This window comes from Geospiza fortis, unplaced genomic scaffold (genome assembly GCF_000277835.1).
Source record: "Geospiza fortis unplaced genomic scaffold, GeoFor_1.0 scaffold206, whole genome shotgun sequence".
NCBI lineage: Eukaryota > Metazoa > Chordata > Aves > Passeriformes > Thraupidae > Geospiza > Geospiza fortis.
In genome coordinates this window covers 7405146-7424565 of record NW_005054311.1, presented here as the reverse complement: position 1 = coordinate 7424565, position 19420 = coordinate 7405146, and the positions used below count along the sequence as shown (strand labels likewise).

The window sequence follows — 19420 nt, the reverse complement described above, 5'->3', positions numbered from 1 at the left end:
CATTCCAAATGTCTGCTGATAAGCACTAGTGCATGTGCAGAGCAAAAGAGATCCCCAATATTTCTAGATGGACCAATCTTTCAATGTAATTCTCCTAAAATACATATAAAAATTGCATACTTTCATCTTAATAAATATCTACAAACTTTGTATTATTGTTAAGAGATTGAAAGTTTGGAAAGTGGAAAATCAAGTTGAGTGTTGCAAGGGAGAGGAAAAATAACCTCATGGATATGGTTCACCTGTAATTGGATGAAATTGGTTTTTAATCAGTAACAATTTCACTATGTAGTGGCTCTTTTTTTTTTCCCCCAAATATTCCTATAGGAAAAAAGCTTCTCTTCTTTACTTTCTTAGAGTGTAGTATGGATACCAGTTAAAATTCAGCAAAGTGGTTATAACTAAAAGATTAGAGAAGAGATAGAGCTGAGATTGCATCAAGAATTTTAAAGTCTCTGCTTGCTTGCCAGATATGTGATCAAGTGCTAATCTGGAGGGTATTGGGTTTGTTGTTCTTTGCAAATTTATTTTGTAATCCAGCTTAATGTCCTGGGTGCATCAAGCTGCTGCTTGACCACCTTCATGTTAAATTGCCTATAACAGCTGATGGCTGATCTCTTCATGTGCTTCCCTGTGAAGCCAGCTTGATTTAAAAGCTATCTGCTTTAGAGAGAACCAAAGGAAAAGGAAATTTACATCAGGCTTTGAACTGACACAAGGGATGTCAGTCTGTACAGACACAACAGTGTGTTGTGTACAAACACAACAGTATGTAAGTGTCCAGTCATAAAAACCCCTCTTCAGATTTGATTAAAGTGATTTTTTTTACTTTCAAAGGTAGCTCGGATGTAGTTAGAGAATCCACATTTAAAAATTTGGATCTTCATGACTGCTAAAGTAAACTTCATATGGTTTACTTTAGTATCTTTTGTGTCTTTAAAGTATTCAAAATTAGGATAATCATTTAGCGTTTTTTTGAAATAACATTCCTTGTGAAGTTCCCATTTCTGTTATCAAAAATCTGTATCTCTTTAAATGCTATCAGCAGCACACCTTGGCATCCAAATTTTCATGTTATGTCACTGTCTTTATTCCTGCAGACACTTCAGTTCAGATGCTGTTTATCCTTCCATCAAGCCATTGCTGTGTGGCAGGTCCAATTGTGCTTTCTGTCTGTTTTTCTTTGCTTACCAGCACTGTGTCCCAGCAAGTTACCATCAGCAAGAGCCCTAATTTTCCCTATCACATGCATTGACATTTGTTATTGGCTAGTCTTATGTTACATGGTCTTGATTATGGTTTGTGACTGATAATTTTCAGTCACTAAATGTCTTTCCCTGAAGTTTCAGTGTTGGTGAGGGAGATAGATTTTGCTCCCATGTGGACAGTGGGAAATTTGGGAATTATTTTGAAAAACACCTAGGTGTCTTTGCTACCATTAAAATCCAAAGCAATTTAATATTTTGTCCACCTGTGTCCATTTGAAAACAGACTTAAGTTTTCCTAGTACCTTAAAAATATATTATCCTTCTGTATGGATCTAATCCTGCTGCTGTGTCAGTCATAGTGTCTTCAGTCGATGTTATAGAAGCTAAGCCAGATTTGACAGTCGATTTCTAGAACTTAAATGCATATGGAAATAACACAAAAATGTTTGAACTTACTTTTTTTTTATATTTCTGTATGAAAACTTCAATAACACATTTTAAAGACCACTTTCCTAAAGCAGCTAACGTTGTGGATGGGGCATTGGGAGATTTAGTCAAAATACTTCAGGTCCACCTCTTCCCCTTTCCATATTAGAAGACCAAAATAAGCTTTAAACATAAACACTGTGTGTAGTATGAATAAGGTAGCAAAATAATGGCTAAAAATATGAGAAAAACAGCCTACTGAAACAGTGCTTAATCTGTCTTGATGCTAGAAGTTGCTTTTTATGAAATGAGGATGAAGAAACATTATAGCTAGAATTCTAGATCAATAGTAATTGTTGTGCTTTTTGGATTTTTTTAGATATACTCCGCTTGATTATGCCTTGCTTGGCGAGCACCACGAAGTGATTCAGTTCATGTTAGAACACGGGGCTCTGTCCATAGCTGCCATTCAGGATATTGCTGCTTTCAAAATTCAGGCTGTCTACAAAGGATACAAAGTTAGAAAGGCTTTTCAAGAGAGGAAGAATCTTTTAATGAAACATGAACAGCTGAGAAAAGATGCTGCTGCCAAGTAAGTCTGAGACTTGAAACCTACTACAGCACATAGACATTTGTTGTAAGTTTGTATTTATCTGTGCATGATTTTATCTGTTGTTGTTCATCAGTTTTTGTTCCTCTTGGTAAAATTAATGAAACTAAAGGAAGCATATAACTTCCATATAACCATAGACAGATGGAAGTAATTTTCCATATAATCCCAGTTTAAATAACAAACTTTGTATAATATAGCATAGCAAGGCAAAATACCAAAAGCTGAGGAAATAGCATGTTAGTGTCCATGAATCTTTGCCTGATATTCTGTATGATAAAATTGCTTGGAAAACATTTTTCACTTTAAGGTAGTGAAAATCATTATTTGCCTATCATTATTTGCCTATTCTGTTTTGAACAGAAATTAATCAGTAGTTGAGGAAAAAAACCCATAAACAAACCAGGGAAAGCTTGGTTTAGTAAGGCTTAACTTAATGTTTCTCTAGCAACCTGAATTCCTGGTTTCTATTTGCAGCTTCATTTTGGGCCTTATTCTCTGCACTTACATTTTCTGGTCTTGAATTAGAGAGATCCTATGAATTGGTTATATTGGATTACAGCTAACTAACATATGCAATTCAAATTGTTGTCAGCAAGATGTGTAGGTTCTGGCTGAGTTTCAGCCCAATTTAAATGTGGTGATGGTAGCACAGTGATGAAATTCTAAAATCAGAAGGTACATAAATGATTATCACAATACATTGCTTCCTTGGAGTTTATCCTTAAAATTCTTAGTATGAAATTAGCACCTGGTTTCTCTTGAAGAAATCTGATTCTGAAATGAAAAAAAACATAACAGTCTGAAAAGATTTCTGCATGATTTCGGAGTATTATTTTGTCAAAGAGGGATCATACCAAAAAAACCCCATGACACAATTATTGCACCTAGAGGTATTTTTGCTGCATCTGTGTATCACAGACAAGCTCAGCTGCACTCCACTCTGTATCAAATTTGGAAGTTTGATGTTCTGCATAATTGGCCAGTCAGCCCTTCATTGGGTTTGGTTGCTGCTACTATAAAACAATTATTATTCCCCAGGAAGAACCAAAGCTAAAGAAACACCAGATAACTCATCTCTTACTCACATCTCTACATCCTGAAGTTGTAACCTGTAGCTCTCCTACTGTTTGCCTTTTCTGCTGAAATCAGTGCAAGTCAAAACTATGCATGGAGAAGCTGCCTTGAAAAATACTTACTTTTAATGTGGAGAGCTCTGCTTGTTGCTGTGTGGTCACAACTGACTTTACCAAATGAGGTAGTTTTATCCTTTGTGATGACAGTCATTTTTAGAAGAATCTCTGATCCACCATGAAGAAGATTAAATGAAAAAGAATTGCCTCATGGAAATTTGGGGGTATTTTTATAATAGTTTTCCTTTGTGAGTTTTTGATGTAGTTTCTGAAACTTCCTTAGCTGTTGTTGATTTGTTTGAAAACAATAGAAACAAACTCTGTGCACCAAATACCATAAAAAGAGAATTACAGTACAATTGGAGTGTACAAGCAAATCAGGTTGTCACATTACAAATTTTATTTAATTGCAATTTTATGGTCTGTAATAAACTGAAGGGGACATTATGTTGTCATCATTCTGCGTCCCCATCTGTGCATTCCACAGCTGAAATTAGCCAGGGTGTTCCTGCATACAGAAAACTGTTATCCCTGCTGGTGTTTAAAAATCTGGTCTCCAGATAAAAGGAGACATTATGTGGAGATCCAGAATGATGGTGAACTCCTAGTTTGAAGACACACACCTCTCCCCAACTATGTCAGTGTAGATATTTAAACTTGCTTTGTAATATGTTGCTTTAGAGAGTCTCTCTAAGATAAATCACTCCTAAATCTACTTGGGTTTAGATAGTCTGTTCTGGTTTTTTTCCTTTTTACAGTAACAAAAAGTCACCCAGCATCTCATACCTGTATTGTTTTCTGGTAAAATTACATTCACTGTATTTAAAGCCTATGAAATATTTCTATAGAAACATCATCTCTCATGTTTTCTCCTATATCAAAGAAATTGTATTTTATAAAATGAAGTTTGATGAAGGCCAAAACAACATGCACACTGTTATGTCACTGAGCAAAGAGACACACCAGTGGACCAGTGTGGGTAAGCTGGGAATCCTTGACAGAGCTCAGATGTAAAAATGCAGTTCACAGAAGGCAGAGGCTGGGGCAGACTGCAAAAGCAGAGTGTAAATGCATTGCTTGGGCATGTAGATGGTGTCAGAAACACCAAAACTCAAATGGGGTTGAGACTTCAAAGAAATGTTCCAGGTTACAAAGTGAGTTTGTGCTTCTACATTAATAAAAGTAGTAATGCATCGGTAAAAGGCTGAACAAGGAATGTGTGGGTCTGTTGCTGAATGGTGCATTTAGTGACAACAGACACAGGTGCGGCAGAAGCACTCAACGCCTTCTGTTCCTCAGGCTGCCAGAAGATCTCCCAGGCCTCTTTCCTCAGGGACTTGCTTCAAGGAGGAGCAGAACTGCCAGCTGTGAATAAAGATTAAGTCAGGCTTGAGAGAATTCAGCCCAGACAAGTCCATGGGACCAGGCTGGCTGCATCCAAGGGTACAGAAGGAACTAACTGATGCCCTTAAAAGGTCACTTTCCAGTGTCCTTGAAAGATCTCTGAGACCAGGGAGAGTTCCCTGTGATAGGAGGAAAGAAAATGTTGCACCCAGCTTCAAAAAGGGCCAAAAAAAAAAAATCTGGGGAGCTATGGTCTGGTTGGTGTTTCTGATCTCTGGGAAACTTTTAACAGGCAAAAGCTGGGACAAGAGATTTTGTCTGGAAATAAAGAGAATTTCTTTCACCTTGGGACAATAACCAGTAGAACAACCCAAACAGGTTGTATGGTCTCTGTCCATAAAGGTTTTCAAGAACATAATTGGATAAAAACCTGAGCCACCCAATCTGACCCTGTTTTGAGTGGCCTGTTAGCCTTGCTGGCTTCCTGAGATCCCTTCCAGACATTAAAAGAGGATTTTGGTTTACTTATTGCAAAACCAAGTATTAAAGAAAATAATATTTACGTGTTTAAAACATATTCAGAGAAAACTAATTTCCAATGTATTGAGTTTTGAAAGGGCTGCAGAACTCATTCCTCATTTGTTCACCTCCCCTTTCAATTTCTCAGGATGCGTTCCTGAATCCATACTTCTGTTTTTCATTCTGGCAAGTTGAAGGAAACTGATTGAGAATGTGGATGTGAAAGGGAAATGGATGAAAGTGAGTAAGTAGCTCATGATGTTTAGGAAGAGAAGAACAGGAAGAAAATAAGCAGTTCAATTAAACAGCCTTCAGTAGATTCAGAAAAATGTTCTCATGCCAAGAGAGTACAAGTAGATTATGAGGTTTTTCAGAAGACTGGTGGTTAGCCCTGCATGATGAGAAAAGATAGGGGAGTGTGGCAGCAGAGAAAATAATGAGCTCTTCAGCAACCTGAAAAGGGAAAGCACATATTGGAAATTTGATGTAATTACTAAAATTGACAGTAATAAGAACATACAATGATAAAGCTAAACAAGCTGAGGTGCTAAATAAGAACTGACAAAGGATGTGAGGTAGGTATCACAAAAAAACATTGTAAACATACTCATTGGAAAAGGAAGAGTAAAGAAACAGTTGGTCCCTGAGAGATGCTAAGTAGACTGAACTGTTCTGTGGGATTTTTTTTACACTTCAGAAGAAATTACATCAAACCAACTCAATTTTCTTTTGTGTCCGAATAACAAGTTTTGTGGCCATGGAGAAACAGTAGCTGTCATTCAGACTTGCCTGAACCCTTCATACTTCCTCATGGGAAATTTCTCATTTGCCACCTTTAAACTCGAAGTGTATATTGATGAGAATTTCATATAAATCCATAATGAATTTGTATTTTCATTTAAGAAGTAAATTTGAATTTGAAAATAGCACCAAGATGCAGAAGATTGTAAGCACATTGAAAACTAAATTAGAAATCAGAATGGTGGTAAAATACATACAAGAAATGACTGAGGAAAAAATAGGTACTTAGGTAAGAACTAACACCCTGCTCTACACATTCAAGAAGACCCATCAACATAGGAATACTGGACCGAAAATAACTGTTGTCTTAACATTTTTATTAAGGACTGTGAGTTTGAAAGATAGTTATAGATCAGAATCTGAACACATCATGAGTCAGTGGTATCATTCTTTTGCAAATAATCCTCATGGTAGATTGTGTAGCAGGAGATGCTGTTCATACAACATGAAATATAACTGCTCATAGTCCAGAGAAAGCTCTACCAGTAATAGGATCAGACCTGGAGATCTATTTTCAGTTGAGATTTTTTAAGTAAGTTTTTGGGGGTTTTCTGCAAGGATAACTTTAAAAGCACGCTCCTTTAAAATATCCTTCAGCGTGTAGATAAAAAAGTTAAGTTTCTATTTTTAACAGAATAGAAAAGGTTGAATTCATTTTAGCAGAATCAAAAATTCAAGACATCTCTGTGTCTTCACAAATGTATGTGTAAGGCTGAAACTGTTCCTTTCCATCTGCTAAAGGCTCAGTTTTCATTCTTTCACTTTTGCAACAAAATACAAGCTTATGACCATTCAGGACAAAATTGTGTTGCATTTACAATGGAAAATGTTGGCCTGCCAGCTCTGTTCCACTGTTGAGCTGTAGCTGTCTAACTTGTGAGCCCAGATTTGGATCCTGTTGGGTTTGCCAGAACCTCGAGATTGACTGGGAGCCCTGAAGTTAGAATCCTGTCTACTTCCTTCACTTGTTCATGAAACCTAGCCTCTCAAATTGGACAACAGTAAAACTTAGAAATTTTAATTTCAAAGAGATCCTTCACTGTAATACAAACTGAATTTCTGATTAAATAAAGCAAAACACAAGGGGAGGGTCTTATGTATTCAGGAGCCTATTCAACTCAGCTGTACTGTGACAATTGTGATGATGCTTTATGAATAGGGAGCTTTGAAATCCCTTCCCTTTATTCTTTCTTCAGTTTAACCTGAAAAAATAGCACACAGATAAAACCTTTAAAGAAAAAAACAACCCTCTTTACTTTTTGTTTTCTGGTCTTGTGTCATTTCAATAACTTTACAACTGGTACTGGTTGCTGAAGTTACTGTTTTGAGTTGATCTGCCCATCAGAGGAGTGCAGGTTGCTCCAGCTTGATTGTGTATCACACAGCCCATCTCACACTTCCTTTTCTAATACCCTGAATGGAAGACATTGGTAACAGGCTGCCCATTCTTGTGAAGAATAGAAAATTACTATTCTGTGAATAGCAAGATCTGATTTATCAGCTCAAATAGCACAGTAATGGCAGTGAGATCCATACTGTACACAGTCCCAACATCCCTGCATAGTCCGGTTGTGGAATGCCAATATTAATGGAAAGCAGCCAATTTTTTTTTTCATGCCAGAGGGAATATTGAATCCCAGGCTGCTACAGGAGTGTATTTTTTTAGATCAATTAGCAGCTTTTTCAGGTGCAAAGTTCAATCAGCTTCTCCTGCAGAGCAGAGTTGATAAGATAGCACTGACAGATAAAGTTAGGGCTCCTGGCTGGCAGCTTGCGCTGCAGTGACACGCGCTGGCAGTGACACCGCTCACAGGAGCCGGGGCTGGCGTGCTGCATAACTCACCTGTCACATGCCGTGCTGGGAGGTGATGTGGCAACAGTCTGCACACTGTGTTGGAGCACTGGAGGCAAGTTAAAATACCAGGCAGCTACATGATACGGCATTTACCGCCTGTCCGTTCCAACAGGAAAAGTGTCACTTCATCCAACAGCCAGGGCTTCATTTGTAAATATGAGTTCAGTGGGAGTAGGGATGTAACATTTGCCATGTGCTGTTGGGTTTATTCTGCTTGGTAGGAACAAGAATTTAAAAGATGAAGTGCAGTGACAGCCCACTATATTTCAAAATAGGCTGCAAAATTTTATTCAATGGATGCACCTTTCATGAGTTTGTCCAAAATTCTCTTTTAGGGCTACTCCATTAAGAGATGCATGACTTATTTAATACTGGAAATCCAAATGTTACCATTGTAATTGGCATACTATGTGCACACAATTTTTAAGTTCACATCTCATATTATCAGTATTTGTCACTTAAATGACATATAATGTTTCTGTAAAATTAATTATCCACCAATGACAAATGCATAGCAGCAAGTTAGTACCAGTAGCTAGTTCAAAGTTGGTTTATAATTGTCTGTACTAACTGACACATCTAGCTACGAAAAAATAATTTTCAAAGATATTGTGTCTTTTGTTACATTTTTTTGCTTTTCAAATACAGTGCATTGCATTACTACTCACGTGAAAACATTGCTCATTAATAATTGCAAACACAGTTATTAGTATCGTGATTCTTTTTAAAATCCTGCTTTTAATTTTTGTATGTTTATAAAACCCCTAAATTTAGTTGTTTCCAATAAGTGAGTGTTTTAAGATCAGTCAAAACAACTGCAAACTGAATGGGCAGCTGGCTGACAGGGACTTAACCTTCATCAGGCTGTAGCTGCAAGTCAGTTGTTGTTTTGGATCAAGTTGAGACATTTCAGTGCAATATGTGTCCTTTTCTCACTGAAAAATGTCAAATCAAGGATTTGTTGTGGCAGAGTCAGATTTTTAGAGAGGAGTGTGTTCAAGTTAGATACATGCTCCTAAGATTTAATCTTCAAAATTCTTATGATATGGGCCATAATTGCAGGAAACGTGAAGAGGAAAGTAAGAGGAAAGAAGCCAAGCTGCAGAAAGGGATGCAGAACGTGGAACAAAGCAAGTTTCAGGTACAACAGAATCCCACAAATCGGGAGAAGGCCACCAGTGTCCCAAGGTTACCCAGCAAAGCAGCTGACACACAGAGCAAGAGGCTTCTGTCCCTCAATGCTTCACAGATCCAGCCAGGGAGAAACAGCAGAGGTTCACCTAAAGCTGGCCATGACAAAGGGACCCCAAAGGAGAGCTGCCTGTCAGCAGAGCCTCAGAGTGAAGGTCATAAGATCAGGCAAGGTTTGTGATCTTTTTAAATTGTGCTGTTTGTCTGCTTTGTCCACTTCTTGGGGCTATTTTATATATAGAACCCATTTTGTCTTTCTGTGATTTCATATTCTTTCATCACTTGAGCAATTTGTGCAGCAGGGTAGAGTTAGATACAGATTCTTTTACTCTGGGTGAAGTAGTGAAAAGCACCAGTACAGTGTCTTATGATGTCTATAAAAATACCTAGAATACGTGAAAACGGGCTGTGGGCAATTGTTCTATTAGTTGCACCATTCAGAGAAAATAAGATTAAATATATTTGAAATATCTGTGGTGCACATGAAGAATGTAAATGGAGAAATGGTGACTCTGGTTTTTAAGCTAGATTTATCCTCTTGCTCAACCCAAATGGTGTTTGAAAGAATGCTATGCCTTTGTTAGGTATGCATTCTCTTTTTGTTACTGAAGTTATGCCAGGAAAGTTGATGGAACAAGGATCAAACCATGAAGTTGTACAGTCAGTTCTCATTAGGTGTTTTAATCAATCCTCTTGTGACCAAAACTTTTATGGACTTCATTGGTCATTGTATTGGAATGAAATATAAATTTAGACCATTTGGGCTGTGAAAACTGTGATTCAGTTGTTGGGTGTTTTCTGATCTGGTTATCCAGTCAAAAGGGTATCCTGTAAAGGCATTACAAATATAGTATAATTTCATCAGGTTTTGGATGATCCAGATGATTTTCTGGACAGTATATCAAAGATCTCTTTCTTTTCTTTTTCCCCTCCTACCTACCCTGCAACATCCTGTCTGCTATGTTTCACCCTCTCTGGTCTATTTTGTCATTCTCCTGTTAATTTCCAAGCAGAATGAAAGGTGGATGGAAGATGGGGAATTTTCAGTTTTGCACTCCAGTCTGGCTTCCAAGTCACCCTCAGCAGAGTACTTAAAAGCAGTGATCACCCAGCAGCAAGGGAGAAAGAGGACTTGATAATTTCATTCAGGTTGTCAAGGGAAGTACTGAGAAGCCAAGTGCTTTGAGTTTCCTGGGTCAGTGGGTTACCCTGTGCCAGGATACATCGTGGATAGAGCAGGAGTTTTTCAGGCATCTAACTCAAATGTAATGTTAGAAAGAAAACCATTTGTAAAACATTAGGCAAATGAAGGCACTTGGGACTCTACTGTGACAGGCAATCATGTCCTCTTCTGATTCTTCCTGCTCACATTTTTTTGCTCATTTAAGTGAATCCTAGTCTGCCCCAAAGGTAACTTAGCAAAAAAATCAGAGACATAAATTATGTTTTGCTGGGTCAGAGACTGAATTTGTTTTCAATTTCTCTGTCTAAAGATTCACTGAGGAAACACATCAAAAGCAAGTCAAGCTGTGTCCATTTCCAGTGTGGCAAAGCAAACGAGGGAGGAAAAGTTGTGAAACCTCAGGTTGCAGCTGCTGCGGAGCCGGACGGAGAGAAGCACAAGGAGCACGCTGTCGACACAACGGATGCCTGTGCGCGGAGGAGCAGGAGGCTTTCTGCTCCTGCCTGTAGGGCTGCCAGTGCTGGGGAGAAGCTGAAGGATCCAAGTCAGCCTCCCTCTGGCAGGAGGGACCATGGTGAAGGAAGGGCTGTGCTCTTCTGCGATGTCGGTTGTACCGGTGGAATGGCGCAAAACTCCAAGCTGGGTGAAGCTTCTTCCAAAGGCAAAAGGCACCAGCAGAAACCCAGAAACAAAGAGGTGAATGGTAAGAGATGTTCACCAGCTGGTTCTAGTAGACCAGGAAGTGCCAAAACAGCGTTTGTAAGCAGCAGAAATGACAGCCTGCATGCTGTAGAACAAACTGTCAAAGTGGGAAACAATGAAATGGCAAAAAAGGCCTCTTCATTATTGTCTGCTGAGGCAGAACCTACCAGGACTGTGCCAAGAAACCCAATAGCATGTTCTGCTTCTGATGATGGTTTGAACTTGGAAAAAACAGGCATGATTGGATCCAGGAATGCTGATGATCAGTTATGTTCTGTTCCATGGCAAAGTACAAATATTGAACTAATCCCTGTAGAGATTCGAATGCAGATCATAGAAAAGGAAAGAAAAAGGAAAGAGCTTTTTCGGAAGAAGAACTACGCTGCGACAGTCATACAGAGGACGTGGAGAAGGTAAGATTACTGCTTCAGGGGCTAAAGAGTGGGATACAAGTACATGTAAAGGAAACTAGGCTTGTTGGCAATGTGCTTTATTTTGCTTACAACATTGCCAGTGCTAAACAAGGCAGTTAATCATCTTTCTCCACAATAATCTTTCTCCACACAAAGAGAAGTGGGTTCCAGTGGTGTAGAATTACATTAGTAAGTTCATAAAAAATGCAAGATAAGTGATGACTTTTAATAGTCAGAGAAACTGTTAAACTTCTATTTCTAGCTCTGATATTTCTTTAGAGAGTGCAAATCAGGATTTGCCTAAACGTGGAGTTCAGTGACGTACTTGAAATTGTGCTCTGACCTAACATTTAACCAGATAATCAAACCACAGAATGTTTGGGCGCTTTGAGTGTTCATTGACAAAACTTGAAAGTAGCTTGAATACCTTGATTAAGCAGGAACAACTGCTCTACAGAAGAATGCTTTCCACAACATTATCCTGCTTTCATGAATGTGTGAGTTTCAGCCTCAGAAATGCATTCATTCTACAAGTACATGCTCCTTAATATTTAATTTCTTATCAAAACAGGCAGGAAGAGTATGTAAGGGAGGTATATAATATGCAAATTATTCTTATTTCTTGTTTTTATTTAAACTTTCTTTGATTTCACTGGATGCAGAAAACTATAAATTGCATATGTTTGCTAATACTCTTTCCAGGTCTCTCTAGTTTAACAGTTTCTCTGGTGGACTCTGAGTTGAAGATGTCCCTGGCTATGGCAAGGAAGGTAGATGAGATGGTCTTTAAAAATCCTTCCAACCCAAACCACTCTGTGGTTCTGTGACTCCATGCCATATTCCTGTGAACTGTGAAGCAAAGCAGCCACTTTTTCTCCCAGGGTTCCACCACTTCTGCTCTCTCTGCTGCTTGCTCCTTGGCCTTCTTTTCTGATGTAGGTCCCTTGTTCTTGTCTTACGGGTTCAAATCACTCAGATATCAAAAGCTAAAGGAAACCAGGAGTAGGTTAGGAGAGTGTTTCTGCAAGTGATGCTGCTGCTGGCTCTGCTGCTTTCACTCAATACCAGTTTAAAATCCTCTATCACAGAGGGGCAGGCACTTGCTGTGGCTCTAAGACAAAGCAGAACCTCATGTAGTGAGTGCTTGTGCAATTTTCCCCACAAGATTTGGGATCCAAAGCCATGCATTAAGCTGCCTTACCTGCACAGAAATCTGCATTCCATTCACACTACAGATTTTGGATAGGCCTTTCAAAACTGTGCACCTGCTGAAGCAGGGATGGTGTGTGTTCTCTCCCAGAAGTGCATGCACTTACTAACCCTTTGCATTTTGAATATTGTGGGGATTAGAGAGTGTTTAAGTTACATTTGTTATTTAAATACTTAATATTGAAAAGTAAATATCTTTGTTCTGTTTGCAAGAACTCATAGAACACTAACAAAGATCTTAAATTCTGCAAGGCTGCAGGAGATATTAGTTTGGCAGTTCTTCCACAGTCCTGTGTTTGCTTTTCTTCCAAACTTGCACATGATAAATAGCATGTGCTAGTAGACAGTAGTAAAATTATACAATGTTGTTGTGTAATTCTACATTAGAAACATGTAGAAGTACCTGTTTGAGTTCTGGAATTTCTCTAAATTAGAACTAAATGCATTTGTCTCACTCTGCAAATTTTATAGTCTTGATTTACTTATTGAAGGCAAACACAACAGCAGAGTGGTACTGGTCTACTTAAGTGTATTATACTTGCTGTTCTCAGGAGAATGTTTCAATTCCCAAATCTGCAAACTTTATAGATGTACTTCTCAAAAGTGTATATTCTAAGGTGTGTGGCTTGCCAAAGGTTAATTGCTTATCCTGCTCAGTGAGGCTTACAGATTCTGTGTCTGTGCTCTCTCCTGGGGGGCACCAGGGCCTGTACCATGCTCCAGGGCCCACAGGAAGCCAAAATAAGTTGGTTGCTGTCACTGTTGTTCTCCCACTGGAGTCAAGCTGTATTTTTTATATATATTATTGCTGTGTGCATACTTTGGCCAGCAGTGGTTTTTAAGATTACAGCTTCTGTAACAATGAGTGAGAATACCACTTGCCAGCTTTGTTGTTCTGCACGTGGATATTCCACTTTTCTTTAATGTGCATAGTTTTCTTGACTAAGCATCAAGTATATTTTAAGGCACTGTGTCAGATTCATGTTGTTTCAAACTTGGTCCCATTCTCCTTTTTTCTCACTAGGATCAGAATGATCTGTTAGGAGAGAGCTGAATTAAAACAATATAGAGCACTTGCTTTACAGATAACTGCCTACATCTTCTCAGTGTCAGAACCTCACAGTCATTTTCTTGTTGCTAAAAACTGCCAGAAGTTCTCTGCAAACTTGAAATCACAGCTGGGTGCAAAGGTGCAGTGACTGTGAATGGGTCATGTCACGTATCAGCAAAGGCATCTGGCAGTAATTACTGAATTCCAAGAGAGTAGCTTAGTATTCTTTTCTGCTCCAGTATAAAACAGTTCCCCAATTGTTTTTTCTGCAGTTAAGTATTCACTTAACCCATCCTTAGCTCAAGTTATGTTACCAAGTCACTGCAACTGTGCTCTCTCCACTTTCTTTTCCTTTCTTACCCTGTTGAAAAGTTAAAAGTGGCATATTATTTAAGAAGACTGATCATTTTTTCCCTCTATCTCAATAATACTCCTGTTGTGAATTCATACCGTGCTTCACAACTTGCAGGCCCTGACAAGATGCAGTTGCTGCCTGCATTTATGTACTTCAATGAGCTGCATAACAGTACATGCCTGAATTCTGAAGCTTCACTAAATTAAGATTAAATACGTTTGTCTCACCCAGCAAATTTCTCAGAGGTAATTCACTAAGCTTATTGGAAGTTTAAAATTATTTTGGCTGTAATGGAGCATATCATCCCCCTTTGGCATTCTATTGTGCTTTTATGTACTCATTTTTTTGTATATGGCTGCTGCTTTGTTTGAACTATGGAGCTCATTGGCTTAGAACATATATTTAAACAATTTGTATTTGGCTTGTTGTCTTTTGTTCTAATTTAGAACTTGTTGCAGAGGGAGCAACAGAAACAATCACCTCTTTCTCTCTCCTTCCTCCTTTGCTTCACCAGGCATCCAGCAGAAGCCTTTTTGAATGCCAGAGGGGATGATGATCAATGTGTTTTGGCCTGTTACCAAACACTTATAATTAATATTTTACAAGTGTTACTCAATGCTCATTTGTGACAGGTTTGTACTGGGAGGATTCAGAGTTAATTGCTAAGCCAGTTAATTGACTTGTGAGCGTGAAACGCCGATATCTGATTGAACACTTACATCCGATTCCAGTGGAAAAAAATCCCCAAACAGCTCCTTGCTGCCGGTGCCATTTGCCACCAGAGTGTGAGGGACACATAATCTGCTGCTGCCACTCACAGAGGGATGTGACTGTGTGTAAGATCAAAGCAGCTGGGGCAAACCTGGGTCAGAAGACAGGGAGCCTTTCAAGGGAAGGGAAAAAACACAGATTGCTGAAAACAAGGTGAGGGGAGCATCTTCAGAGGAGGGGTGGAGAGCAGCTGAGCTTTCTGCAGAGGAAATGTGCAGTGGAACCCACAGGAGGCAGATTTGGTTTGTCTTTTGCACTGATTGACTGAGGACATGAGGTGCTAAGGCACATGAGAAAGTTTGGTGTTACTAAGATGTGAATATAGTGAAAATGAGGAAGCGGTACTGATTATACTGTTACAATAAATATTTATAGTTTTGTCTTCTGATGATTTTCTATTTATAAAGCAGCTGATCAGCTGATGTTGAGGCACTGTAACTTTTGATACCTGTAATGCCAGATCTTTACTAACTATGTGAAATAATGGATGCATCCAAAATTGAACCCAACTCCTACTTTTTCTTCTGAACAAACATTTCTCATCCAAGTGACTTAGCACATCAGTGGGAGTTCTGTTTTCCCAGTTACTCATGTAATCCACCATGTGAACTGATGTGTGGAAAGCACAGAAGTTAAAACAGGTCACCTAAAACAAGTGCTCTTCTCTTTTCTGCTCTCTAGTTACCAGCTAAGACAGGAGTTGTTTCAGCTCCTGAGTGCTGAGCGGCGCTGCAAGGAAGATGAAGACAAATGGAGACAAGAGGCAGCTGCCTTCTTCATTCACGTTGCTTGGAAGAAGCAGCTGAACCATAGCCCTCTGAAATCAGTTCCTTCATGTAAAAATCTGAAATCTGTAAACAAAACCAGCTCAGCCATAAAAACCAGCAAGCAGTCCATCCTAAAGCAGATATATGGTAATTTTCTTTTCACTATGATTTATTTGTATAACTATGCTTTTATTTTTATAACAGAATGTATTCACCTATGCACTTATTTCCTAATTGTTAAGAATTTTAACTATTTATAAAAATTCATCATAGGTGTTCTGGGCAATTGTATTTCTGTTTCAGGTTAAATAAACCAAACAACTCAGTGATTTAAAATGGCTGCTGCTGAAGCTGTTTGAATCCCCACACAGCATTGTTTCAGCACAGGTCTTGAGCAATCAAATAATTCTGTTGCCAGAGCTGGTCACATATATCAATGTGGAAAGAGAACAGAGCAGTTAAGCTGGGGAGAGCTGTCTGTATCCATGCAGAATGGCTGTCTGGATCATGGTTTGGTTTTTTAAAGCATTGTTTTAAACTTTTGTTTGTGTTTTGTACTGTTTTAAAAATATTTTCATACTATGTTCCATGTTGATAACTTTCCTGTATGAAGATGTAATCTTTACTACATGACAATATCTTGCTCTTTATGGGAAGAGCAAGATATTGTCTTTTATAATTCTGCACTGCTTTGCAGTGTGTCTGAACATATGCACATGCAAAGTAATGCATCTGCAAGAAAAGGTAGAGGAAAAGTATTGCTTCTAGACCTTGAGTTCCTTTATAGTGTGGATCACTGATGGAGTAAGGATATGCTAACCATATGTACTTTAACAGGTGGTAAGTCACTTCTATCATGGCTCAGTAGCTTTGAGAACCAAAAAGGACAAAATAAATAAAGCTAATAAATTTATTTTCCTTCTTTTTTTTTTATAGCAACTTTTTTTTTTCTAAAAGCAAGATGTATTTTAACATTAGTTAAATTTCAGTTGTGGTTGTCATGATTTTCTGTCATATGGAATGTCTCATGAGTTTCCCCATAAAAAATGAGATAAAATAATGCTGTAGCTTACTGAAATAGTTTGCAGCTATGCACAACTACATGTCTATGTGATAAACACACAGCTGTTCACATTGTTTGTTAAAGGGCGTTCTCAGGAAGGCAAAGTGTGTCAGTCAACAAGACCTCCTTCTAAGCTGAAACTTTCTGATATGCAGCTGGTCTCAGGTAGGACACATCCATTTTAAGAATACTTTGATGTTTATATACCTGAGATTGTTTTCTCCTTAGATAAGAAAACAATCTGCTTAAGGACTGGGCTGTCTTATTAAAATGTGTAACTACTGCCAAACTGTTTGTGCCTGCACACTTCTTTTGCCACTTCTGGGCTTCTATCCTTGAGTGATTTGGATGAAAAACTTCTTTACTAAATGCCATTTGTCAGACTTTTTAAAGTCTATTATGGACTTACTTGGGATTGGGAGCTGTGGTGCTTCAACACCACAGTGTGCGGTGACAAATGTTGGTGCTTCACCATGTGACGGTTTAGTGCCCTGCTGGGCATTTGGTGTTCCTGGCTGTGCCACACCTCAGACAGACAGGCCACAGCTAGATGGGAACACAGCAACTGCTTCAAGGAGGCAGAAGTTCAGGTAATTTGCAAAGAAAAGTAAAATATATTTTCCAAGTAGTTTAACACAACTCTGAAGTCAGAAGGAAATCCAACAGTGGACCTAACCTGGAGTTTGCTAAAACTGTAGGTGAATTTCTGCCCCGCTAAGAAGAGACAGAGGCCTTTTTCTTTCACTGTCTGGGAACTGTTTTAATTAAGAGGCATGACCAGACCGGTGTTTGATTGCCACCTCTTCATGCAGATACGAATCTAAATTTTAAAAGAGCTTTTAGCTGTTTTCGTTTAACTTTTCAGGACAACAGATCTCCCTGTCTCCTGAAATAAAAAGGCTTTCTCTTGAGGCTGGAGTGGCCTTTGCTTTCATAACTTGGTGACGAATAGGTTAGTGATAGGAACTCTGCCCAGTTCCTTTAGAACACTGCCTACTTTTATTCACCTAATAGGAGCTCAGGGAACTTTAGCCCTTACTTAAAAGACAATAACATGTTTTTCATCTGCCTGCCTTTGTGCATGACAACATTACGTTTGTTGGAAAAGTTCAGAGCTGTCAGTGGCTAATGCCAAATACTCCGTTTCTGACGTAGGTGCCTGGAGTAGGTCAGAATGGACTGCTCAGTTTCACTCTTCCCTTGCAGCAGGTACATCTGGGAAGGTGAAGGCTGACTGTCAGCCCAAGTTTTAATGTTCACAGAGCTCGTGGAAGAAGCGTGCAGTGTCAAATCTGTAATGGAGACTGACACCCAACTCAGTCAAACACTTTGCAAGGGGGGATATGCAGAGGGTGTGCAAAGGAAATGTTCAGTATGAAGGGTGACAGGTAGAAAAGGGATGGGTTATACAGGCATGGGGTAAGTGCTTTGGAATATTCTGGCAAATAAGCCCTTTAAGATTGTTACAATTAAAATATTTCAGAACTTGAAATCTGTTCTTTTTCTAGTTTGTTTGGCTTTTTAAAAGTAAATAGATTCCTTTTGTCAGTTCAGCAAGTTGCACTTAAAGAGGTGCTCTGCAGCAGAACCAGACAGCCTGGTTCTTTGCTTCACTGTGGACATTAAAGTGTGTTCAGAGTTGCAAAGGAGCAGGTTTTGCAACTCTTGGCATTAGAAAGAGTCTTTAAGATGTGCTGAGTTCACACCCTCAATGAAACATTTGGATTTGCACTTGGGATGACCCTTTATCCCATTCCAGCTTGGAATAAAGCATTGAAATGTTTGCAGCTAATCTTTACAAACCTGGGCAAGGAAAACGTGTAATATTTGTAGCACCTTACAGGAACTAAAAAAACATTGCATGAGCAATTCAGAGCACTCACTTAAGCCCCTGGACTTGTTTCCCTGACTTTCTAGAAAGAGCCCACTGCCTACCTCATGTTGCTAAAGATTGCTCAACACAGTGCTCTCTTTCTGCTCTTCAGCAAATTCAGCCAAGAGTATGTAGTGTTAGGCTGGAGCCCTACATTCATTTATGCGGGCGAACCTCAGTGCACCCATGAGAGGCTGCTGAAGTCCCACAGGCAGCAGCAGCATCATCAGTGTTCCACACAAGCTGTACCCAGTGCTGCAGGAACCAGACTCCACTGGGAGACAATCAATCAGCAGTGAGATGCCAGGAAAAAGGCATTTTCTGCTCCCAGCAGATCTGCTGCTTATGAAATCTAGAACACAGTGTAGTTGAAGCTGCTTTTCACCCACTAGGGTTACTCATCAAAACTGTTTTGTTCTTTTACAGTGAGCAACTTACAGTGTGTTAATTTGTTGGAGAACATGGGAAAATCAAGGCAATTTTCATACAACATGAGACCAACCACTGCTGCAAAACCAAAAAATACAAGACTGAAGCATTAAGCAAAACAATGTTTGGAATTTAAAATCCATTCTGGTACAGCTGTTATCTTTCATAATGTATAAGCCATCTATGATGTATTAAACTTGAACATTTTCAGTTTGGTATTATCAAAGCATTACATGCCAAGCCGACTGCTAAGGAGCTGGACTCATTTTGTGTACAAACTGTTTTTTACATGCAACTGTTAATTTCTTTATCAACACAGGATGAAATCTGAATTGCATCTGAAGACAGAAAATGAAGCACTAAGCCCAGTATTGCAATAACACTGTAGAGGCAATCAAAGCTTTCCATTGCAAAAAGTAAGAATTTTGAATGTGTTCATCAAATGGCATTTCAAAAAAGGGGGAAACTGTACTAAAGACACTACAGTTCTGAGAGACCAATGTTTGATTTTACCTCA

At 38.9% G+C, this 19420-nt stretch overlaps 1 protein-coding gene across 2 annotated transcripts in view; it reads left to right on the top strand.

The window, feature by feature from the left end:
* Positions 1-19420, top strand: part of INVS (inversin) — an 83030-nt gene that overhangs the window by 63358 nt on the left and 252 nt on the right. For both annotated transcript variants that reach the window (XM_005419339.3, XM_031055628.1), the window contains 6 exons: positions 2014-2226; positions 8959-9260; positions 10581-11385; positions 15453-15685; positions 16686-16766; positions 18901-19420. The exon at positions 18901-19420 ends at the window's right edge or, in 1 of these variants, runs on beyond it. In XM_005419339.3, the coding sequence (XP_005419396.1) occupies positions 2014-2226; positions 8959-9260; positions 10581-11385; positions 15453-15685; positions 16686-16766; positions 18901-19016 (1750 nt within the window). In that variant the 3' untranslated portion in view covers positions 19017-19420. The remainder of the gene's footprint in view (positions 1-2013; positions 2227-8958; positions 9261-10580; positions 11386-15452; positions 15686-16685; positions 16767-18900) is intronic.